The sequence below is a fragment of the Staurois parvus genome, unplaced genomic scaffold (genome assembly GCF_062004578.1).
Source record: "Staurois parvus isolate SC_StPar_1 unplaced genomic scaffold, SC_StPar_1.0 ptg000527l, whole genome shotgun sequence".
Taxonomy (NCBI): domain Eukaryota; kingdom Metazoa; phylum Chordata; class Amphibia; order Anura; family Ranidae; genus Staurois; species Staurois parvus.
In genome coordinates this window covers 1,380,968-1,407,317 of record NW_028318323.1, presented here as the reverse complement: position 1 = coordinate 1,407,317, position 26,350 = coordinate 1,380,968, and the positions used below count along the sequence as shown (strand labels likewise).

General features: G+C 43.5%; 1 protein-coding gene across 3 annotated transcripts in view; it reads right to left on the bottom strand.

Moving 5' to 3' along the window:
• The window catches only part of COL15A1 (collagen type XV alpha 1 chain), a 1,471,644-nt gene that overhangs the window by 288,432 nt on the left and 1,156,862 nt on the right, over nt 1-26,350 (bottom strand). For all 3 annotated transcript variants that reach the window (XM_089690361.1, XM_089690362.1, XM_089690363.1), the window contains one exon: nt 16,218-16,279. In XM_089690361.1, coding sequence (XP_089546487.1) covers nt 16,218-16,279 — 62 coding nt within the window. The remainder of the gene's footprint in view (nt 1-16,217; nt 16,280-26,350) is intronic.

Genomic DNA, 26,350 nt, shown 5'->3' with positions numbered 1-26,350 from the left:
GTCCACAGAACTTGTTTCCAAAATGCATCAGGCTTGTCTGTATGGTAATTTGCAAAGTTCAACCGATGATTTTTGTGGTGAGGACGTAGAAGAGGTTTTCTTCTGATGACTCTTCCATGAAGACCATATTTGTACAAGTATCTCTTTATAGTGGAATAGTGTACCACAACTCCAGTGTCTGCCAGATCTTTCTGGAGGGATCGTGCAGTCAAACGTGGGTTTTGAATTGTTTTTCTCACAATCCTGCGAGCTGTTCTGTCTGATATTTTTCTTGGTCTTCCAGATCTTGCTTTAACTTGTACAGTTCCTGATGACTGCCATTTCTTAATTACATTCCGAACAGAGGATATTGACATCTGAAAACGCTTCTATCTTCTTATAGCCTTCTCCAGCTTTGTGAGCGTCAACTATTTTCAGTTTCAGTTTTCTAGACAACTGCTTAATAGAACCCATGGTGCTGATTGTTGGGGCAAGGTCAGATGAGTCTGGGCATTTAAAAACTTTGAGATTGACATCACCTGGTCTTCCCAGACGATGATTGAGAACAATCCATGACACTGGCAGGTCTCAGCTTGGCAAAGGGGGCAGTGCATGCTATAAATTCTGCAGGGTGCCCAAACATTTGCAGACGCCATTTTTTTGTTTTCTGTTATTTTGAAAGTGTAAATGATGGAAATAAAATCTAACTTTTGTTGACATATTATAAGAATGTCTAATCTGTAATTTGATGCCTTTTGGAGATTTTTCCATCTTTCCTTGGCTTCTTTATGCACATTAATACACATTTTTAGCTGGGGTGCCCAAACTTTTGATCCCCACTGTATGCTCCTATCATTCAAATTGCATAAAGTTTAATGATAGTCTAATTAGACTTACACTTTGAAAATCTGTCATGAGATTATCTATTTTACATTCTGGAGTCTTTGGGGTTTGGTTTTTATTTTATACAAATACTTCAGGTCCTATATCATACTCTGAAAGTGCAAATATTGATAATAGGATATAAATCCTTAAATATCGATATCCAGAGAGGTACTTGACAGGGGTGCCACTTATCACCTCTATTGTTTGTGCGAACGATGGAACCCTTCATTATTGCAATAAGGTATAATTCCAATATTAAAGGGGTGACTTGAGGCCAATAGGTACACAAATATGCACTCTTTGCAGACAATGTCCTCATGTACATATCATCTCCACTTATGACTATGCCCAACTTGCTGAAATTCTTACAATCATTCACAGCTTCATCAGGCCTCTAGGTTAACAGAAACAAATCCCTATGCCTGAGCATTAGTTTGCCAACAGCAACAAAATCACTATTCCAATCTAATTTTGAATTTAAATGGACTTCTAAATCTATTTCTTACATAGGACTTAAATTGACCCCTCCTAAACGAATGTTGTTCTAATAGAATTACCCCTTATTTTAAAAAAAAATTGTGGCATATCTTGATAGATTTAGATGACTAGTTCTGTACATTTGCGTATAATACTGTTGTAGCACCCTCTAGTGTGCTACTATAATAGTGTAGCATATTGCAGGTAAAATCATTGGGTATGACTCATGGTAACTGTGAGTCTGTGATTGAGGTCAGGTTATTGCAGGTCAGCATCCCAGGTTTGGAGGCCCTGGAAGAGTGGTAGATTGGCCCATAAATAAGAGAGAATCAGACTGACAGAGGAGTCGGGTGGAAGATGGAGTGCTGAGGAGACTGTCCGTTTTGGGAAGGTCCCCAAGGTCTAGGGGGGCCGGCCTCCAGGCCAGGCTTGGGCTGGCTCAGGAGAATACATTAAGCAGTGTGACATGAATGGGATATGAAACCTGGAACAGTGGGGAGCAAAGAGGACAGAGTGAGTACATCAGCACTACCTGGGATCCACAAGGGAAAGACTGCCACATGCAGCAAGTTATCAAAAGGACAGCGCTGGGCTCAATCCTTTATCCCTGTCCCGGGAGATCTTCCAAGCAGCCAGGAGGGCTAGTATTTTCTGCAGGCTGTGGAGCTGGGAGAAGCTCTGCAGGGGGAAGATGATACATCTTCATGTAGTTACAAGAAGCTAAGTTGATTTTTGGAGGGGCTTCTAGGTCCTCACACATAAAGGACTGTTGCTACTGATCCGCAAGGACTCACAGCTTTCACTGAAAAGAACAGTCCAGAATCTGCCTTTGTACATAGGAAGGAAGTTGTCCACCCTTCATTATTATTATTATTAGTATTATTATTATTATGATTATACAGGATTTATATAGCGCCAACAGTTTGCGCAGCGCTTTACAATATAAGGGAGATTGTACAATTACAATACATTTCAGTAAAGAAGGAATAGGAGGGCCCTGCTTGTGGAACTTACAATCTAAAGGAAGAGGGAGGTGATACAAAAGGTGTTAGCTGCGGGGGATGATCTGGCGGAGGTGATTCAAGTACAGTTCTTAGGTGGAGGTGGAGGTAGGGTAGGCTTCCCTGAAGAAGTGAGTTTTCAAAGCTCGCCTAAAGGCAGACAGGGTGGGGGCTGACCGAACATGCTGTGGTAGGGAGTTCCAGAGGATGGGAGAGGCTCTGGAGAAGTCCTAGAGGCAAGCGTGGGAGGAGGTGATGAGGGAGCTAGAGAGGAGGATATCATGGGAGGAGCGGAGTGGGCGATTAGGGCGGTATCTGTGGATGAGGTTGGCGATGTAGCTAGGGGCAGTGTTGTGGATGGCTTTGTAAGCTGTGGTTAGTATTTTGAATTTTATACGTTGGGTTAGTGGAAGCCAGTGAAGGGCTTGGCAGAGAGGGGCAGCAGTCGCTGATCGATTGGTAAGGTGTATGAGTCTAGCAGCAGCATTCATAATAGACTGAAGGGGGGATAGCCTGTGTAACGGTAGACCAGTGAGGAGGGAATTGCAGTAATCGAGGCAGGATATAACCAAGGCGTGGATAAGTTGTTTTGTGGTGTCATTGGTCAGGAAGGGGCGGATTTTGGAAATGTTCCGGAGGTTGAGGCGGCAGGATTTAGCCAGTGAGTGGATGTGGGGCCCAAAGGAGAGGTCAGAGTCTAGGAATACGCCTAGCACCCTGGCATGAGGGGAAGGACCAATGGTAGTGCTGTTGATCTTAATGGTAAAGTCATGAGTGGGGGATCAGGGAGGAGGAAATATTACAAGCTCAGTTTTTGAAAGATTGAGTTTAAGGAAGTGATGTGACATCCATGCTGATATGTCACTTAGTAGATTTGTGATACGTGAGGAGATTGAGGGGGTGAGCTGGGGAGTGGAGAGATAGATCTGGGTGTCATCAGCATAGAGGTGGTATTGAAAGCCATGGGAGGTTATCAGTTGGCCCAAGGAGGAGGTATAGAGAGAGAAAAGGAGGGGCAGAACCTTGGGGTACCCCAACAGAAAGAGGAAGCGGAGCGGAGGAGGAGGAGTTGTATGTGACACTGAAATTGAGCTGAGAAAGGTAAGAGGAGAACCACGAAAGAGCAGAGTCACAGAGGCCGATGGAGTGGAGTTTACTGAGGAGGAGCGGGTGGTCGACTGTGTCCAAGGCAGCGGAAAGGTCAAGGAGTATGAGTATGGAGTAATGGCCGTTGGTTTTAGCAGTTAGTAGGTCATTAGTGAGTTTTAGTAGGGCAGTTTCTGTGGAATGTTGTGGGCGGAAGCCAGACTGTCGGGGATCAAGAAGGTTGTTGTCAGTGAGGTAGCAGTTCATACGGTTGTGGACAAGGCGCTCGAGAAGCTTGAAGGCAAACGGGAGCAGGGAGATGGGTCTTAAGTTAGTTAAACAGGTGGGGTCCAGCGAGGGTTTTTTGAGGATGGGGGTAACCAGTGCATGTTTGAGTGGGGAGGGAAAGGTGCCCATGGAGAGTGAGAGGTTGAAGATGTGGGTTAGAGAGTTTAGGTTAGAGCAGGAAGGAGGCTGCAACAGTCGTGAGGGGACAGGATCCAGGGGACAGGTGGTGAAGTGGGCCTTAGAAAGGAGTTCGGTAACTTCCTTGGAGGTAACAGGGTCGAAGGAGGAGAGTGTAGAGTTTGGTGTTGGGCCTGGTATGTTGGTTAGAGGAGGAAGCTTGACACTGGAGATCTCACCACGAATTGTGTCAATCTTCTTCTTGAAGTGATTGGCAATCTCCTGTGCAGTAAGTAAGTTGGTGGGTGGAGGCAGTGGGGGGTGGAGTAAGGAATTAAGGGTAGAGAAGGATTGAAAAGGATTAGATGAGAGGGTCTTGATGAGAGTGTTATAGTAGGTTTGCTTAGCAGCGTGGAGGCTGGAGTTGTATTTGAGAAGAGCGGATTTGTAGAGGGTAAAGCTTTTCAGGGATTTATTTTTACGCCATGCTCGCTCAAGAGTGCAGCTGTGTCTCTTGATACTTCTGGTGTCATCTGTTTGCCAGGGTTGTGCCTGGTTCTGTGTGTAGAAAGAGGAGCAAGAGCATCCAGGGAGGATGATAGATAGTTGTTGTAGGCAGATGTGGCCAGCTCTGGGCAGGACAGGGGTGCAATTTCATCATAGAGGCACTCAGTAGCGGAGTGGAGAAGGTCAGGGCTGAGGTTTGCTGGTTGGAGGAATGGGAGGTAGGAGGCAGGAAGAGTGTGAAGCTGATAAAGTTGTGATCAGAGAGAGGAAAAGGGGTGTTAGAGAGGTTACAGGGAGTGCATAGGTGGGTGAATACAAGGTCAAGGGTGTTGCCATTGGAGTGGGTGGTGGATTGTGACCATTGTGTTAGGTTAAAAGAGGAAGTTAGGTTGAGTAGTTGAGAGGTGGCAGGGGTGTAAACATTGACTGGGAAGTCACCGAGGATGATGGCAGGCACCTCAGAGGAGAGAAAGTATGGTAGTCATGCTGAAAAAAATAAATATAAATCCTCCTGCGCTCTTATGATAAATACAACACTTAACTAAAGAGCAGCCAGCATCTATCCCATACCAAAAGAAGGACAATGAAAGAAATGCATATAAAAGTGATGCAGCGCTAACAATAAAGAATGATATTAATCAATAAATAATATATAAAGATAATGACAATATATATATATTAAGCAAAAACAAAATGATAAATGACCCAAATCCACAGGGGGATATGGAAGAGACCGTGACCCTTAGCAGACAAATAATAGTGGCTTAGTGCAAAATAAAGTGTCCACAGTTCATATTGCTAAGACGTGCAGGTGAATCACCGCACACTCCAAACGTGATCCCAGGCAGTCTGGCTGCAATGGCCTCTCACCTCCACTCTATGACCCCAAAGGGCCACAAAGCATAATGTAGATCACCTCTGGATCACTCCAGCCAGTAGCTCCTCAGATAAAGATGGCATGGGCAGTCATCACATGAATATGAACAGTATTCAGCCGGACCAGTGGGCAAATGGAATGTACCCTCCTCAGATGTCAAAAATCTCAAATGCTTATAAATGAGGAAAGAAACGCAATCCTCATAGTGTATTACTGCTTTTAATGGCCAAAAAACAACAATAAGCCAAGAAAACAGAGATAAATACACTTACATAGCAGCAGCCTGTTTCCAGTTAGTATCAATAAGCTGGGTGTACAGCATGATCAAAAGGTGTTCCAAGATGGCGCCGCGCCGGAAGTACGTCACCACGCTATTGCCGTCGACGCGTTGCGTCACGTAACTCGTGACTTCATCAGGACAGCGTGATTGGCCAAAAGTACTTCCTTATAAAGGCCGGAGACCGCACCAATCAAAAATGGTGGGCGGTGCAATCACGGCCATATTCTCGTAGTACAATGTACACAGACACTTTCCTATTGAATCTAATACTCGCAATAGGACAAGAAAGATAAAAACTTCGAAATAAACCAGGCAATTCATACATACCAATGCAAGGTATGTTAATCATAAAAAGACCTTAAAAATAGATGTGGAAAACCACATACTTTAATAGAAAAAATATATATAAAGGTAAATCTTAAACGCATGTCCATACAGGTATGACATGCCCTATTTTAATACAATATAAAAATAATAATAAAAAACGAAAAAATATATATATATATATATATATATAAAGGGAAATCCCTAATAAGAGACTACATATGAAATATAATAAAAATAAAAATACCATGAAAGAAAAAAATCGAATAAAAAATTCATTAAATGACTCCCTTGTAATCATGCATGGACTCTTACTCCTAATACATTTTAACAAAAAAACCAGCATAGAAAAATTATCGATCACTGATGAAACAGTTCAAATCGAACTCAATATTAAGACCCATAGGGGCAAAGGTATCCATCAAAAAAATATATTTAGATTCCACCTGACTCAAAGACCTCACTTTATGGGTCCCTCTCCAATGTTTTTTAAATTTTTCCACTCCCCAGAATCTAAGACTAGAGGGATCTTGATTATGGCAAAGCCGAAAATGGTTAGATAAACTATGTTTCGGAAAACCCTTCTTTATATTTTGGACATGTTCTCTCAGCCGGACCCACAAGGGCCTTTTTGTCCGTCCCACATATTGCAGGCCACATCCGCATTGGAGGACATACACGACCCCCTCCGTCCTACAAGATATAAAATCTTTAATCTGAAAGGCCTTTCCATTGCTAGTAGCTGTAAAGGAACTCAATCTAGGGTTCAAACCCTTTGTGGCCCTACAGGCATAGCATATTTTGCACGGGAAAAACCCTTTCTGATCAAGAAACGTAAGTTTCAAACTCTTAATGGGGGGGTCTAGTACGTTACGGGCCAACTTAGACCTAAGAGAAGGAGCTTTCCTATATATAAATTTAGGTGTTAAGGGTAGCAATTTTGAAAGGACGGGATCAGTTATTAGGATCGGCCAGTGTCTTTTGAATACTTTTTCTATTTGTTTATAATTACTGGTAAAATCCAGAATAATTGCCATATGATCCTCAAAACCTTCTATTTTTGGTTTACCCATAAGGAAATTACTTCTCGCCATCATTCCCACTTCGGCAATCTTATTTATTATAATTTCTCTAGGATAGCCTTTACTACAAAATCTCTCTTCCATAATGCTTGCTTGCTCATAATAGTCCTTAATATCTGTACAATTCCTTCTGAGTCTTACCAGTTGTCCTTTCGGGATATTCATTAGCCAAGGAGGAAAATGGCAACTATCTAATGGAATATATCCATTACGATCGACTTTTTTAAAAAAAGTTTTTGTATGCAAATTATTGTCTTTAATGGAGATGCACAAATCCAGAAAGTTAATAGATGTACCGCTCACTTCCCACGAAAGCTTAATATTTTTATCATTACTATTCAACTGATTCAGGAAATTCAATAAATCAGATTTCACTCCATCCCAAACAATGACAACATCGTAAATATATCTTTTATACAAACGCAATTGACTAGGGGGATTACGATCTACTGCCTCCTCCTCCCAGTGGGCCATAAATAAATTGGCCACACTGGGGGCAAACCTTGCCCCCATTGCCACTCCTTTCATTTGTTTATAGAATTGCTTCTTATACCAGAAGTAATTATGGGAGAGGCAGTACTCTAAACTTTCCAAGACAAATTTCCTCTGTGACCATTGAAGGTCACCATATACTCTAATACCCCATCCCACTGAGTCCATTGCATCCTCATGGTCAATGATGGTATATAGAGCAGACACATCTGCACTAGCAAGCAACATACCATCATTGCTACTAATACCATCCAAAAGTTGTATAAGGTGCTTGGTGTCTCTCAGGTAGGCCTTAGTTTTAATAACAAGGGGTTGAAGAAATGTATCAATATATTGACCCATCCTAGACATAACAGATTGTATCCCATTTACAATGGGTCGCCCTGGTGGATTCAAAGGGTCTTTGTGCATCTTCGGTAAAGTGTAGATAACTGGTAATCTGCATACATCTGGGACCAAATATAGAGCTTCTTTTTTATTTAATATCTTATAATCCTTTCCTTTCTTGACCAATGTTACAAGATCCTTTCTAAATTGATGGGTGGGGTCTTTTGATAAGGGGAGATACGTAGTGGTATCCCCTAATTGGGATTCCAATTCCTTTTCATAATACTCCCTGGAGAGTATCACTATGCTCCCCCCTTTATCGGCGGGTCTGATGACTATATTGTCCCTTTTAGACAGCCTCTGCTGTCCAATATATAATGCTTTATTTTGCCCTACTTTCCCAAAATTTAGATTCTTCATATCACTATTGACCATTTTTTTTAAAAACCTCTATTTGATTATTATTGGCCACCTGGGGATTAAATAAAGATTTATTCCTTAATCCAGTATGGATAAAGACATCACTGCTGGCACTAGATATAGCATTCCTGGCTCCTGGCAAACCAAAAAAATGTTTTCTAACATATTTGAGAGTGTCTATATAAACATTGAAACCATTCGCGGCTATAGGAGAGGCATATTTCAGACCTTTATCTAACACTATCAATTCTTCAGTGGTAAGTGTGACTGGGTTAAGATTAAACACCCCCTCACCTACAACTCTCTTTTTCTTTTTGGCCTTCCAATCCCCTCCTCTGTCGGAACTTCTCCGAACCGGGCTGAGGTTGGTTCTGCCTCTCTCTAAAAAACCTTCTTTCTGTTGGGGTCTCGAGGATTCAGTATATTGAGTTCTCAATGGTTCATACCGATTGTACATAGGTAATTCCTCATTAAGAGGAAACAGAAGAAAATGAAACATCTAGATACATTGATTTCTGATATTAAATGCAAATTAGACCCCCTCAAAGATAATCCGGAGGCCATCAATCTTACAAATAGATTATATAAGGACTTGGAAAAAGTAGACCAAGAGGTAAAATGCAGGAAAATAAGGAAATATCATAGAGATCTGAATGATTTTCATAAAGATCAGGTTTTTAAGTGGCAAAATACCCTGGCCGAGACCGAAGTAGCATCAATTAGCACCACACCAGTTAAAGAAATTAGATTCACTACTAATCAGGGATTTTCGAAATTTCAAGATAATGGTTCAAAAAACCCCCATAATTATCCATCTAATCGACCTATGAACCATACCCCTAAGAAAGGGTGGCAACCACGTAATGGTGGGACATTTAAGAAAAAACCTTTCAAAAAGGGAAAACAATGGAAAAATAACAATTACATACAGGGAAATGACTACCCACAACCTTACCATGAATTTCCTAGAAGTGAATATAATATACCCCCTAGACATAATCATCATTCTTATGAAGCCCCATCCCGATCATATCACGGACCCTCATATGGTAGAAGCCCTGGACCCTCATATGGTAGAAGTTCTGGTCCATATCATGGTCGGGGGAACTACCATCATCCCTATACTAGCAGTCCAATACCTATGTACAATCGGTATGAACCATTGAGAACTCAATATACTGAATCCTCGAGACCCCAACAGAATGAAGGTTTTTTAGAGAGAGGCAGAACCAACCTCAGCCCGGTTCGGAGAAGTTCCAACAGAAGAGGGGATGTAGAGGGGGTTGGAAGGCCAAAAAGAAAAAGAGAGTTGTAGGTGAGGGGGTGTTTAATCTTAGCCCAGTCACACTTACCACTGAAGAATTGTTAGTGTTAGATAAAGGTCTGAAATATGCCCCTCCTATAGCCGCGAATGGTTTCAATGTTTATATAGACACTCTCAAATATGTTAGAAAACATTTTTTTGGTTTGCCAGGAGCCAGGAATGCTATATCTAGTGCCAGCAGTGATGTCTTTATCCATACTGGATTAAGGAATAAATCTTTATTTAATCCCCAGGTGGCCAATAATAATCAAATAGAGGTTTTTAAAAAAAATGGTCAATAGTGATATGAAGAATCTAAATTTTGGGAAAGTAGGGCAAAATAAAGCATTATATATTGGACAGCAGAGGCTGTCTAAAAGGGACAATATAGTCATCAGACCCGCCGATAAAGGGGGGAGCATAGTGATACTCTCCAGGGAGTATTATGAAAAGGAATTGGAATCCCAATTAGGGGATACCACTACGTATCTCCCCTTATCAAAAGACCCCACCCATCAATTTAGAAAGGATCTTGTAACATTGGTCAAGAAAGGAAAGGATTATAAGATATTAAATAAAAAAGAAGCTCTATATTTGGTCCCAGATGTATGCAGATTACCAGTTATCTACACTTTACCGAAGATGCACAAAGACCCTTTGAATCCACCAGGGCGACCCATTGTAAATGGGATACAATCTGTTATGTCTAGGATGGGTCAATATATTGATACATTTCTTCAACCCCTTGTTATTAAAACTAAGGCCTACCTGAGAGACACCAAGCACCTTATACAACTTTTGGATGGTATTAGAAGCAATGATGGTATGTTGCTTGCTAGTGCAGATGTGTCTGCTCTATATACCATCATTGACCATGAGGATGCAATGGACTCAGTGGGATGGGGTATTAGAGTATATGGTGACCTTCAATGGTCACAGAGGAAATTTGTCTTGGAAAGTTTAGAGTACTGCCTCTCCCATAATTACTTCTGGTATAAGAAGCAATTCTATAAACAAATGAAAGGAGTGGCAATGGGGGCAAGGTTTGCCCCCAGTGTGGCCAATTTATTTATGGCCCACTGGGAGGAGGAGGCAGTAGATCGTAATCCCCCTAGTCAATTGCGTTTGTATAAAAGATATATTGACGATGTTGTCATTGTTTGGGATGGAGTGGAATCTGATTTATTGAATTTCCTGAATCAGTTGAATAGTAATGATAAAAATATTAAGCTTTCGTGGGAAGTGAGCGGTACATCTATTAACTTTCTGGATTTGTGCATCTCCATTAAAGACAATAATTTGCATACAAAAACTTTTTTCAAAAAAGTCGATCGTAATGGATATATTCCATTAGATAGTTGCCATTTTCCTCCTTGGCTAATGAATATCCCGAAAGGACAACTGGTAAGACTCAGAAGGAATTGTACAGATATTAAGGACTATTATGAGCAAGCAAGCATTATGGAAGAGAGATTTTGTAGTAAAGGCTATCCTAGAGAAATTATAATAAATAAGATTGCCGAAGTGGGAATGATGGCGAGAAGTAATTTCCTTATGGATAAACCAAAAATAGAAGGTTTTGAGGATCATATGGCAATTATTCTGGATTTTACCAGTAATTATAAACAAATAGAAAAAGTATTCAAAAGACACTGGCCGATCCTAATAACTGATCCCGTCCTTTCAAAATTGCTACCCTTAACACCTAAATTTATATATAGGAAGGCTCCTTCTCTTAGGTCTACGTTGGTCCGTAACGTACTAGACCCCCCATTAAGAGTTTGAAAGTTACGTTTCTTGATCAGAAAGGGTTTTTCCCGTGCAAAATATGCTATGCCTGTAGGGCCACAAAGGGTTTGAACCCTAGATTGAGTTCCTTTACAGCTACTAGCAATGGAAAGGCCTTTCAGATTAAAGATTTTATATCTTGTAGGACGGAGGGGGTCGTGTATGTCCTCCAATGCGGATGTGGCCTGCAATATGTGGGACGGACAAAAAGGCCCTTGTGGGTCCGGCTGAGAGAACATGTCCAAAATATAAAGAAGGGTTTTCCGAAACATAGTTTATCTAACCATTTTCGGCTTTGCCATAATCAAGATCCCTCTAGTCTTAGATTCTGGGGAGTGGAAAAATTTAAAAAACATTGGAGAGGAACCCATAAAGTGAGGTCTTTGAGTCAGGTGGAATCTAAATATATTTTTTTGATGGATACCTTTGCCCCTATGGGTCTTAATATTGAGTTCGATTTGAACTGTTTCATCAGTGATCGATAATTTTTCTATGCTGGTTTTTTTGTTAAAATGTATTAGGAGTAAGAGTCCATGCATGATTACAAGGGAGTCATTTAATGAATTTTTTATTCGATTTTTTTCTTTCATGGTATTTTTATTTGTATTATATTTCATATGTAGCCTTTTATTAGGGATTTCCCTTTATATATATATTTTTTTTAGTTTTTTATTATTATTTTTATATTGTATTAAAATAGGGCATGTCATACCTGTATGGACATGCGTTTAAGATTTACCTTTATATATATTTTTTCTATTAAAGTATGTGGTTTTCCACATCTATTTTTAAGGTCTTTTTATGATTAACATACCTTGCATTGGTATGTATGAATTGCCTGGTTTATTTCGAAGTTTTTATCTTTCTTGTCCTATTGCGAGTATTAGATTCAATAGGAAAGTGTCTGTGTACATTGTACTACGAGAATATGGCCGTGATTGCACCGCCCACCATTTTTGATTAGTGCGGTCTCCGGCCTTTATAAGGAAGTACTTTTGGCCAATCACGCTGTCCTGACAAAGTCACGAGTTACGTGACGCAACGCGTCGACGGCAATAGCGCGGTGACGTATTTCCGGCGCGGCGCCATCTTGGAACACCTTTTGATCATGCTGTACACCCAGCTTATTGATACTAACTGGAAACAGGCTGCTGCTATGTAAGTGTATTTATCTCTGTTTTCTTGGCTTATTGTTGTTTTTTGGCCATTAAAAGCAGTAATACACTATGAGGATTGTGTTTCTTTCCTCATTTATGAGCATTTGAGCTTTTTGACATCTGAGGAGGGTACATTCCATTTGCCCACTGGTCCGGCTGAATACTGTTCATATTCATGTGATGACTGCCCATGCCATCTTTATCTGAGGAGCTACTGGCTGGAGTGATCCAGAGGTGATCTACATTATGCTTTGTGGCCCTTTGGGGTCATAGAGTGGAGGTGAGAGGCCATTGCAGCCAGACTGCCTGGGATCACGTTTGGAGTGTGCGGTGATTCACCTTGCACGTCTTAGCAATATGAACTGTGGACACTTTATTTTGCACTAAGCCACTATTATTTGTCTGCTAAGGGTCACGGTCTCTTCCGTATCCCCCTGTGGATTTGGGTCATTTATCATTTGTTTTTGCTTAATATATATATATTGTCATTATCTTTATATATTATTTATTGATTAATATCATTCTTTATTGTTAGCGCTGCATCACTTTTATATGCATTTCAGCCATGCTGAAAAGTCATCGAGAAAGCGTGGAAACTGGGCCCGGGGGCCGGTAGATGACAGCGATCCTCAGACAAACAGGAGAAAAGAGACGAATACAGTGCACTTCAAAAGAGCGGAGGGACAGAGATAGAGGGGCAGGAAGAACCTGGAACGTGCTTCGTGGGGAAAGAAGTAGTCCAACTCTGCCCCCTTTTCGTCCGCTGGGTCTGGGCGAGTGAGTCCAGAGGAGGAGACAGAGTCGGAATCTTGGAGCCAGGTTTCAGTAATAGCAAGAAGGTTGAGGGAGTGGGAGAGGTCATTGATAGTAGAGAGTTTTTTAGAATCTGAGCAAGCATTCCAGAGGGCACATAGGAGGGAGGGGTTGGTGTGTGGAAGAAAGGGGAATTGAGATGAGAGAGTGAGGGTTGTGGCTGCGGCCAGAGAGGGCAGGGCTGCTGCTTCTGTGGGTTGGAGTTTGATGGTGGAGGGCCAGGGTTTGGGGCAATGTCTCCAGAAGTTAGTAGTAATAGGAGGGTGAGGGAGGTGAGGTGGGAGTGAGATTTATATGAGGGCAAATGCTGCAGTGCTTTTGTAGCGGTGACATTATGTGGACCAAGAGAGAGCAGGAGATAAGTGCATTGATATTGAGAGGGCAGAAGTGAGGGTGATATGTACAGGTTGTGTGGTGGGGAGGAGGGGTAAACAAGAGAGAGCTTGAGAAGAGAGGGCATTGTAGCAACAAAGAGAGTTAGCAAGAGCATGCTGGAGAGAGGGGAGATAACAAAGGAAGGCAGAAGGAAAGAGGTAAGAGGGAAGAGCACATGCAATCTACTTGAGGTGGAGCACTATTGTTTGTACTTGCCTTAGTTAAAGTGCCGTTTTGAAAGTGCGATGTACTTAGCGCCGTAATGCGTACTTTGCGGAAAGAATGCCAGCCTGTCCCCTTCGCCAGGTCGTCCCCCGGACTGTACTAAATTTATACTTGGATGGACGGGGGGGGGGGGGGGGAAGTTAGGCAATCCTTCAATTAAGAGCTAATAAATGACACATGGGGAATGTGTTTTGCCCTTAACAAATTGCAAGCAGGATGGACACAAGATAAGGCAAGGTGTTGGATCTCAGCTAAGGCACTATGAGGCTAAGGTCACTTCATACAGGCAAGTATACACAATAGTTACAAAGAAAACAGAAAAAAATCTAACAATGCAGATAATTTCAGGCATGCAAAGTAGCTTAGCGATTGAGAGAGCAGTGGAAGCAGTGGTTACCGGGGGCAACAGGAGGCAGTTGTCAGTTGCAGTTAGAGCAGGAAGTTTCAGAGGGCAAAGGAAGCAGTGGTTACCGGGGGCAACAGGAGGCAATTGTCAGTTGCAGTTAGAGCAGGAAGTTTCAGAAGGCGATGGAAGCATTGGTTACCGGGGGCAACAGGAGGCAGTTGTCAGTTGCATTTAGAGCAGGAGGTTTCAGAGGGCGATGGAAGCAGTGGTTACCGGGGGGCAACAGGAGGCAGTTTTCAGTTGCAGTTAGAGCAGGAAGTTTCAGAGGGCGATGGAAGCAGTGGTTACCGGGGGCAACAGGAGGCAGTTTTCAGTTGCAGTTAGAGCAGGAAGTTTCAGAGGGCGATGGAAGCAGTGGTTACCGGGGGCAACAGGAGGCAGTTGTCAGTTGCAGTTAGAGCAGGAAGTTTCAGAGGGCGATGGAAGTAGTGGTTACCGGGGGCAACAGGAGGCAGTTGACATTGATCAAAGCCAAACTGGGCATTCCATAATTTCTATTTCCCTATCCAAATTATTTCCCCTAATAAAATAACAAAACCAAGACAGTGGACTGGTTATTGTCTCTTGGATGCAAGTCTGTGTGAAAAATACCCGTTGCATGGCTGTGCAGAATTTAGGGGTACCCACATCACAGCAGCCCTCACAAGGGTAGCACTACACTGCAATAATAATTTTTATTGAATCACATGTAATATCCCCATGCTATGTTGAATATCAATACCAAACAAAGTGAACTGTGAAATCTCACCAATAATATGAATAATAAATAAATTAATACAATGTAAATAAGTTATTGTGTAAATAACCAGAAGTTCTAGAGCTGCTGCTGTCTGAAAAAGGACAAAACCTTCAAATACACTACTGTAATTTAACAGCACTGCTCTTTCACATATATCACATTATTTGTAAATTGCAGATCATGTGCTCAGTCGAGTGCAGTCAATAAACCAAAGGGCAACGGTGCAATAACAATTTGATGGTGCAGGGATCGGGCTGTGCTCCCCTCCTTTGTTCCCCTAATCACCAGATGGAGTTGACCCTTAAATATTAAGAGTCAGACTGCACTTGTGTGAACAACTTTAAAAGTGGATTCTTCTCTCCGTTTCTCCAAACCACAGCTGGAATCACAGTTGATCATATGTAAAGAGGATCACAGAAATATCTACATAGCGTAATACTGTTATTTTATTAATATTTAAGGGTCAACTCCAGTTGGTGAGTAGGGTAACAAAGGAGGGGAGCATAGCACAATCCCTGTACCATCAAATTTCTATTGCACCATTGCACTTTGGTTTATAGACTGCACTCGTTTCACTGTTGGACTATTGAGCACATGAACTGCAATTTACAAATAATGTGATATATGTGAAAGAGCAGTGCTGTTAAATTATAGCAGTGTAATAATTTTTATTGGTTTATAAAGCGTGTTGCTGCTGTAGAACTGATGCTTTGTTAATTCATATTTATACATATTTGAAAAAAAAAACAAAACTGAAAACGTTATATAATAAACATACACATGGATGAAAACTCAAACATTTATTTTATATTTAATGCATTTTGTATAGTTAAAATCCAAATATTTAAAAAAAAAATTTCAGACTTATTTTCCCCTATTTATCCTGAATACAGGGACCCCATATATGTGAGGTTACAAAATAAACCTTCAGGTTTCTCATTGGCATTGTGCAAGGCATTCCCAAAACAATTGGTGTAATGGTCAGGTGACCACAAACCTTTGACTAGTGAATGAGCCAGCACAAACATGTCTGTTGAATCAGTCAAGAAAACCAATAATATTAAATAGATAAACTATTGCCACATACATTGACATTTTGTTTGACCTTTATTGCTTCTGTGATTTCAAAAAAGGTAACTAGGGCTCAAAGATACAAATGACAAACATTCTAATCTTGTCTGAGACCTATTAAATTGGTAAAGGACAGATTTACATTCAATTAAGAAATGCAATCATTTATACAGTATAATGATCACTGAATTTATTTACCAAATTTTTGGATCCTGGAATTCCTGGTTTTCCTGGTGGACCTGGTGGACCTGGAAGGGCAACTGAAAAAATAATAAAACAAATCTGCATTTAGTGCACATAAGAAATCGAACTATGGTGAAAAAATACTTAGAAAGTCATTACCAAACACGTTTCCCCAAAGAATCACAATTTGCATTGAAATAAATAAACTTAAAAGTACAATTACGTTCTTTATTCCATATTCCAGAAATCATACACTTTGCTTTCATGACTTAACATATTCTAGCAAGACACTCCCCTCAGACGACGTGCGGGTGCACGAAACGCGTAAGGAGGAGACAGTAACGCCGTGATGTCATGCCGCCGAAGCAACGTGGAGCTCCGATGGCCATCTTTAAACTAGGATGGTTAGTCCACATTACTCTTCATGCCCTGCATTTCATTATTGATGTGTTTTAACCTGGATTCTTTCAATAAATTATCTCTAAGTTAATACACTATGGGCATTCTTTTGCTTTGACTCCCTGAGGGAGTTTTTGGTTTCACAGCTATCCTAACCTCCAGAGAGGGAGCCTCCATTAGACCTAGAGGATTGCACTTACCTATCCCACAAAAGGGAACTCTGGAGTACCCTGTGTGACAGTGTGGCGATCTGTCACCCTGGATTCTCAACAAGGCAGGTTGAGGGGCTCCAGGGTAAGTGTTTGATACGGAGGAAAGTGGCTTTTCACTTTCCTCCTTTGTTTGTAAGGTCTGTTTTGGGATCTGGAGCCTGGAGATTTCAAAGAGATCTGGGAGGGATGAAATCTCCAATCCTGGGACCAGGTGTTGGAATAGGCCAGGAGACTGATTGCACAGGTGTGTGCAGGCCTTTAGAGAGAGTCAGAACCAGGGTTCTGGGCTCCACCCCGGCAGATAGGAGTCAGGAGGGCTCCACTTGGAAGACAGGAGGTCACTGCCTGGAAGTCAGGTGGGCTTCACCTAGGAGAGGTGGAAGCCAAAAGCAGCAAGGGGCTGCTAGAGACTAGCTGTGTGCTAGAGGCCAGCGGTGTGCAAGTGCCATATTTTTGGGAAGAAGTCTGCAGGAGACAGACAGCAAGCTGAGTGTAAGCCAGGAGGCTGAACCGTTGTTTTGTGGATGATCGATACCCCGTGTGGGAAACGTCTGTTTGAACTTTCATTTAAATAAAAGTGGGCTAAAAAGGCCCTGAAAAAGAAAGCGAGTAGCTGTTTGCGTTTAAAAGCTCTACCACGTTGAAGCGAGTTCCCACACCTGATAGCAACCAGCTTACACCTTGGGACCCATCCACCCACAGAGGAGAGGCACTAGATCCCTACCATCACCTATGATGACCATTTGATGACATCAGGATAAATTTATAACGCGCATTTACTTGCGCTTTCTGGTGAGTGCGAATTGCTTATACACATATTTGCACATTCACCTTCTCCAGGAAGACGCAGGAGTAATGAGCACCTTGGTCACCTGATGAACTTATTTATGATTTATTATGATCAATGAATCTTGTTTTTATCTTATTTTATGTTTATCATTAGACACTATTTATATACCTTCCTTAACGCCACACAGCAATTTTATATTATTCATTTTAGGGTTATTTTGGTTATCTTGTGCTTGGCTGCTTTCACTTTTAAAGTGTATTTGTGCACTCACATTTACCTATTTTATATATACTCGCAAGTAATACAATATTTGATTGGTAATTATGTCAATGCAACTTTCATTTGTGTAATTATGTGCAAGAATATGTTAAGACATAAAGCAAATGCAGTGTTTGCTCTATGGACTATGGAATATTGAAAGGAGGATGTTATTTACTCATTCTCAGTCAGTGTTACCTTATTTCATGACAAATTGGTAACTAGTGTGGTAATATTATTGGCCCTGGCTATATATAATATTATACTAAAATACAGTATATGCAGAAGATTATTAACAGATAAACAATTACACTCATCAAATTTTCATTGTATAACTTTAAAACAGATGGTGGAATAAAAATCATGTCTGACTGGGAAAATCCATGACTACTTCACTGCTTTTAATATTTGTTGTATTATTATTATACAGGATTTATATAGCGCCAACAGTTTGCTCAGCGCTTTACAATATAATGGGAGACAATGCAGCAACAATACAGCTCAATACAAGAGGGTTAGGAGGGCCCTGCTCCTTGGAGCTTACAATCTAAGAGGCAGGAGCTAATGGTACAAAACTTAATAACTGTGGGGGATGGACTGGTAGGAGGAATAGAAGATTCCATTGTTAGCTGAGGGCAGGATAGGTTGTATTATCTTCCATTATGTAACCAAAATTTGAGACATGCTGTAGTACAGCACACTCTAGGGTTGATTTACTAAAGAAACATAGACTGGCGAAGCTTCACTTTGTAAAGAATACAGTACGTAATAAGGTACAATGAATAAAACTAAAACAAAACAGCATTTTTGCTTGGATATGATTAGATGATGGAAATCAGCAGAACTTCACCACATTCACAAAGCTCAGGAGAAAATGAGTGTATATGCACTTGCAAAGTAACCAGTCTACCAGTCTACTGTAGTAAATCAATGCCAATGAAACCCCAAAGACTGGTTTATTCCAGTGTTGCTATATTTAACACACTTTTAACTAGCTTTTTATTGTTGGAATGTTTTAACACTACATTAGTGCATAAGACTGCAAAAAAATAGTATGGCGCTATAGCAAAATTTAAAGAAATAATATTTATCTAATCAGCAGTATCCAACACATTACAGACAAATTTAAATTTCCTAAACACTGACTTTTTTCTTCTTGCCAGATCAGCTCTCCCCTAATGACCAAATTTATTTTAATGCACACAGTAATCATGCCAAACCATTAGCCCATGCTATAAAAACACATTTAAGTAATGAGACCATATAACCATACACACATACAAATTATGAATGGACCCGCTCTCTCACCTCCTTTGAATTAATCTGCTCTAAGGCTGAACCATGGAGGCACCTAATCTCATTAACATATCTCCTCCTTATTGGCGAAGGGACTCCTGACTCACTCCTTACCAGCCGAGTTTGGAGAAGAGACTTAGATATTGATTTTTCCTCCTCCGACTGGGACCAAATTTTTAGTTACTCTCATAAGTGCTCACTAAATGTATCAACACAAGAAAACGGATACAAATTGGTGACACACTGGTATATCACCCCTTCTAGAATTCATAATTTTGTATTTCAATGGTTTTTATTAATTTTAAACAGTATAAAACAGAGGCAACAAAACACGCCCACGCAGGGGCTATCAATTGCACCAATAGAAAATGCATAATAGAGCAGACAACGCTCTAATTCCAATAAGGCAAAACGTATGCCCACGTAGGGGCTATCAATGGCACATAGGTAACAATAACATCAGTGAAACTCAGATTATCGCAACTAAAGACAGCTGTCCACTGTCACATCAAAACAAACAGAAAAGGAAAGAAGAAAAGCAGAGAAGAAAGAAAGAGAAAAAACAAAAAAAAAACAAAAACACACACCAGAGGGCAAGGGTCCATGAGCGCCAATACAAAACTCCATCACCTCCCTACACTGGCCGGGGGGAGCGTGGGAAAGGCATATTGCAACCATGGCTCCCATATTTTCAAAAATTTATGTTGAGAGTCGTTGCATATACTCGACATCTGTTCATTGAGCATCATAGTAGTCATACGATCCCGCACCCCCTGAAAAAGTACAAATGGACTCTTCCAGGCCTGGGCAATTGTCCTAGTGGCCGATAAAAACAAATAGGAAGCCAACCGCTGCTGACGAGCCAAGAGGCCCGGTATGGGGCAATGAAGCAAAGCATACCGAGCATCCCGGCGTATGGAGAGATGAAACAAAGTGAAAAGGAGGCCAAACACACGAGACCAAAAACGAACCAACCTCGGGCATGACCACCAGATATGCAGTACATCGCCACGATGGCCACAACCCCGAAAACATCGATCACTACAGGCAGGGTTAGCCTGGGCCAAACGAGCCGGCACCCAATACCAACGAAACAATACCTTATAGGCTGCTTCAAGCGTGGTCGTATTAAACGAACATTTAGCTATAAGGGACCAGGCTTTATTCCAGTCCTCCGGATCCACAGCCATTCCCAGGTCGCGTTCCCACTGAACTACATATGAAAGAGAAGTGTGCGACGAGCATCTGTTCAAAGCTGCGTAAAGAAGGGAGATAAAGCCCGGGGCGCCCGGACGCTGCTGGCAAAGCCGTTCAAAGGCAGATGTCTGATATGGGAAAGCAGAAGTGGCCCTCAGCGAGAGTAGCCAGTGCCGCAATTGAAGGTACCGAAAAAATTCCGCTGGGGGAACATCCCGAGACTCCCGGAGGACATTCCAGGTGGGAAAGGACCAAAAAATCAAAAAGTGTCGCACCTGTGAGAAACCATAAGCCACCCACCAAGAAAATGCCCTCGGGTGATCTAGACCCGGCGGGAAAAGAGGGTTATTAACGATTGGAAGCAAGGGCAAGAAAGGTGACATCAGGCCACTGGAGTAACGTACCGAGTCCCAGACTCGTAGGCCATGGAGCAACATCGGACTCAGCGCCGTAGGGCGCAGGGCAGGGGGAAGCCATAGAAGTGTTGATAGTGCGATAGGGGCACAATTAGGCAGTTCCAGCAGGACCCAGAGAGGAACATCGGAGGAAGCGTGCAACATAGACAGCGGGGCAATTTGGCTCGCCTGATAATACTTAGTTACATTGGGTACCCCAAGACCACCTTGGAGTCTATGAGCAAAGAGCGTATTTCTAGAAACTCTGGGATGCTTATTGGCCCAGATAAAACGCATAAACTTCGCCTGAAGCAACCGAAGAAAATGAGGGGGAACCCGCACTGGGAGGGTGCGAAAATAATATAACAATTTCGGCAAGATGGTCATTTTCACTGAATGAACCCGTCCTATCCAAGACAGGTGTGGAAATTGCCAGGAATGCATAAGAGAAGATAAGGAGCTAAGCAAAGGATAATAATTTGCAGCAAAAAGGGAGTCATAGGTGGGGGTCAAGCGAATGCCCAAGTATTCAAGAGAAGAGGAAGCCCACCGGTAAGGGAAGTGGGATTGTAGGCGCGAAACCAAATCTGAAGCCAAAGTAATATTGAGAGCAACGGTTTTATCCAAATTAATACGTAGACCCGAGATCAAGGAAAAGCGCTCAAGAACCCGTTGGAAATTAGGAAGCGTCGTCAGAGGATTAGTAAGGGTCAAGAGGGCATCGTCCGCAAAGAGGCTCAGCTTAAACTCCTGTCCCGCGTATGGAACCCCTGATACATTGCAGTCGGTCCGGAGCGCTAAAGCCAGTGGCTCAAGCGCCAGGACAAAGAGCGCCGGGGACAGCAGGCAGCCCTGCCTCGTCCCTCGCCCAACAGGAAAGGGATCCGAGAAATACCCAGCGTATTTAACGGAAGCCGAAGGAAAGGAATACAAGGCTTGAATCCAAGAGAGAATAGAATCCCCGAAACCCCAGCGAGACAGCACAAACCGCAGATATTCCCAGGATAGAGAATCAAAAGCTTTATATATGTCCAAGGACAGTAAGAATCCTGGTATTTTCCGTTGTTGCAGAAAATGTATAAGATGGACCACCTTACGGACATTATCACCCGCCTGCCTCCCGGGGACGAACCCTACTTGGTCCCTGTGGACCAGGCTACACAAATATTTATTGATGCGAAAACTAAGGATCTTGCCCAATATTTTCAAGTCTTCATTAAGAAGAGAGATGGGCCGGAAGGCTTGCGGTTCCTGGACATCAGCGGTCGTCTTAGGAATCATAGAGATATGTGCCCTAAGTGCGTCCGGAGAGGGCAAGGAGCCCTGTCGTAACTCATTAAAGTAGGCAGCTAAAAAGGGCGCCAATAGGGCTGAGAATTTTTTATAATAGAGACCGGAGAAGCCGTCTGGACCTGGGGCCGCGGTGGACCGTAAAGATTTGATTGCTTGTAGCACTTCTGGTACGGTGACACCTGCGTTGAGGGCCACCTGTGCTGCCTCGGTTAATCCAGGAAGATGGAGGTCCTGAAAGAATGCCTCTGCCTGGGCCACAGGGAAGGGATCTGGGGCAGCATAGAGGCGCGAAAGGAAGTCCGAGAATCGGGAAACAATCTGCTGGGGATTAGAAGTACAGCCACCCGTGGAAAGTCGAAGCCGAATCGGTTTATGGGGTTTCCCCACAGAATTGAGTTTCCTGGCTAGCATGGGACCGGGCTTATTAGCACAGGAATAGAATTTATGTTTGGTCCAACGCAAGGCCCGTTCTGCCTCCGAAGAGGCAAGGAGGTCCAATTCTGTCGCCAGCGCGTCCCGAGCGCGTTTATGGGCCACGGATGGAGATGACTTCCAACGCGCATCCGCAGAGGCCAGGAGAGAATGAAGCTCCGAGAGTCGACGTTCCCGCTCCCGCTTCCGGACTGCAGCCAGCTGTATAACATGACCCCGCACCGTGGCCTTATGCGCTTCCCATAGGGACACTGCTGAAGAGACCGATCCCGAGTTTTCCGTAAAGTATGTCCGTAAGAAGAATTCTATTTCTTGGAAGGTAGCCTGAGTGGTCAGTAAAGAGTCATTGATGCGCCAATGAAAAGGGCGTCGTTCTGACCCGGAAAGGGCAAGGAGGAGTACCAAAAGATCATGGTCTGACCAGGGTGAGGAGGGAATAGTTATCCGCCGGACCGAGGGGAGTTGCTGGACCTGCATGAATATATGATCAATTCTACAAAAACTGTCATGAGGGTTAGAATAGAATGTAAAGTCGCGTTCAGTTGGATGAAGTTCCCTCCAGACGTCCGCTAGCCCCGCCGTCCGCAAAAGAGAGCGCATACGTTCCTCCAGCACCAAGTCATGAGAGGGGGTCGCTCCTTGTGCGTAGCGCCTATCCAGTGTGGAATCTAAGGTAACATTCGAATCCCCCATAACAAGAAGAAGACCCTTAGAGTGTCGAGAAATAATGGTGCAAAGATGCGAAAAGAATTTATGCTGGAAACGGTTAGGCGCGTAGTAAGAGACAAAGGTAACCTCCTGGTCCCAGAGGGTGCCTTGCAGAAGCAAATACCTGCCCGTGGGGTCCGCTATATTCCGAGCGCAGACAAAGGGGAGATTGCGTTTAAAAGCTATCAGAACATCCCGACGCTTCTCAGGAGCCGAGGCCGTGTAAAAGATGGGATAGTGAGGTGAAAGATAACGCGGAGCGGAGGACTGAGAAAACCTGGTCTCCTGTAGACATACCACATCAATTTGTTGCGACTTGAGGTGATGAAAAACTTTAGCCCGTTTCTGAGGCGAATTGAAGCCCTGAACATTTTGTGAATGTATTTTCAAAAGGGGTGAGGCCATGGCGGTATCAACGCAACACGCTCAGCAGAAAAAAGCCCAAAGCAGCCAGCAATTTCCACTCCCAATGGCGATCGGACCATGGCATCCCGGAACCCTGCAGAAAACAAAAACAAAAAAAAAAAGAGAAAAAGAGAAGAACAAAGAAAGAAAAAAAGAAAAAGACACAAAAAATATACACAACAGTGCAATCGTGTCACACCAATGGTGACGTGCATCCTACACATGAAGGATACAGTTAGGGGTAACTCTACCACCGGACACATGGCTGCAAATGGAAACATCAAAACAGAAGCCCTCAGGGGGCAAAAAGGCAATGTACATAATAGAATATAGTAAATCTTAATAAACTAAAAGTCCCAGGAGCAGGAACCTCCGCGACGACCTCCCCATAGAAACCCGGAGAACCACAGGGGCCAACCCCCCTCCACCCAACCAGGCCCACCGGGTCAACCTCCCACCCCGGAGCCCAAGGGAACCATCACCCAATGCCACAAACGTAGACCCAAGCACCATCACATGGACCCAAAACAGGCTGCGGCAGCAAAAAGTCCCGATTCCTAAGTCCAGGAAGAGACCCCCCCCCCCAACCCGGGATGAAACCCAAAAAAGCAAGCCGGAGCAGTCTCAACCTAGAATGTCGACAAACCGGGGAGGCCCTAAGGGCCAAACTCACGATCTCGTCAGGGTAGTCCCTCGGTGAGACGATATGTGGGAGTTCCAAGGCGCATCTTCAGCCTGGAGAAGAACAGGAAGGACTTGATCGCGAAGGGGTCTGAGGGAGAGCCCCCCTCCTGTTGGACGACCGCTCCCAGATGCGGCCCAGAGGGGGCGGCCTTGCCGAGGATCCAGATGAATGAGCCGGGCTCCGATCAGCAGCTTCCGGCGAGGGAAGATGTAGAGATTCTAGGAGAGAATGGGCCTCCTCCGGCGTAGCCACAGAATGACTGCGGCCCTGGTAGGTGAAGGTGAGGCGGAACGGAAAGCCCCAGGCATATTTAATTCTGTGTTTCACCAGGACCAAAGTGAAGGGCTTCAACTGGCGTCGCTTCTGGAGAGTGGTCTGAGAGAGGTCCGCGAAAAGCTGGTAGCGTTGCCCCTGGAAGCTAAGATCAGGGTTATTTCTGGCCGCCAAGAGGATAGTTTCCTTAGTGCGGTAATAAGTAAACTTGATGATAATGTCCCTCGGGGGCCCATCCGGTCGTCTGGGGCCCAAAGAACGATGTATGCGGTCAAATTCGAGCCGGTCAATGGGAATAGCGGGTGTCAGCTCCTGAAACAGAGCAGTAGCAGTGGAGGTAAGATCCGTGACCGTTTCCGGAATACCCCTTAACCGCAAATTGCCACGGCGGGAACGGTTTTCGAAATCCTCAAGCCGCAGTAGTGCATCCGCCAATTCCTTCTTAAGGTCGCACAGGTCCTGTTCGTGAGTTTCAATGACTGTGGCCGCAGCGTCCATTTTATCTTCGAGATCATTCGTCCGATTGCCCAAATCCCGAATTTCCCGCGAAAGACGGTCGGCCAGCTTGGAGGTAGCGGAGGACAATTCTGATTGCAGCATACTTTTAAAGCGGCGCAGGAGCTCGGCATCCCGCAGGGATGGAATTTGCGACCGCCGGGATGGCTCGGGATCCAGGTCCTCCCCACTGCCAGGATCCATCTCACCTGCAGGTAGTGATGGCAGGGGAACCAAACTTGCAGCCAGGGCTTCAGCTGTTGTCCCGGGCGAAAACCGCGAATCCGTGGCCGGGGTCCTGGAAGCCTCCGGCGGCCGGCCCAAAATCGAGGCCGCGGCTTCACCCGCGATCTCCGGCGGGTAGGCCGCAACCTCCCGAACGGTCCGCCGGATTCCTCCCCTTCTGATCCTCCTCTCCCCTCCCTTCCTTTTTTTTTTCAAAGACATGTCGCAGAATACATTTTGGCCTAAATTTATGACAAAATTTGATTTTTAAAATTTTTTTTACTGAACATGTTTTATAGCAAAAAGTCCAAAATATAGTTTTTTTTCTCAAAATTGTCGGTCTTTTTTTAATAGCGCAACAAATAAACACAGGCAATTGAATACTACCGAAAGAAAGCTCAATTCGTGGGGAAAAAAGGACATAAATTTCATTTTAGTGCAGTGTTACATGACCGCGCAATTGTCAGTTAAAGTAACGGAGCGCCGTAACACAAACCGCTTCTGTAACCACTTCCTGACTGCCCTATAGCAGAAATACTGCTACACAGTGGCACGGGTGCGTAAAATCACATATATATATATATATACACGTGATTCGCGCTCCCGTGGTGTTCACACCCCTCCCAGATAGCGCCAGATTGCCCGCCAGTACACCAATAATCACATTTAACACCTTGATTGCAAGGAAGACGCTCATACACAATAAACCTCCATTGCTAGTATAGTGTCTAAACAGATCAATATCTTTGACCAGATCAGCACTATACCAGCGTTCACACTAGTATAGTGTCCCCAAAAACGCAGCGTTAGTAGGATCAGCTCCAAAACCTGCCAGCCCCTGTGTTTAGCCCCTACGCTCCCCCCCTTCTCCCCCAGCAAGTGCAGTGTCAGTAGGTCACTGTCACTTGATACATTGCACACAAAATCACAGTGTTGGCAGAATCAGGCCTGATCTCTGTTAGCACTTGCCGGTAAATTTTCTGACTCTCATATGCAGCAGAGTGCCAGTAATAGTGCCATGCCATCTTTTGGTGAACTGGTGAGCACCAGTGGCCTAGTCCACCCTGGTCTTTCACATACCAGCA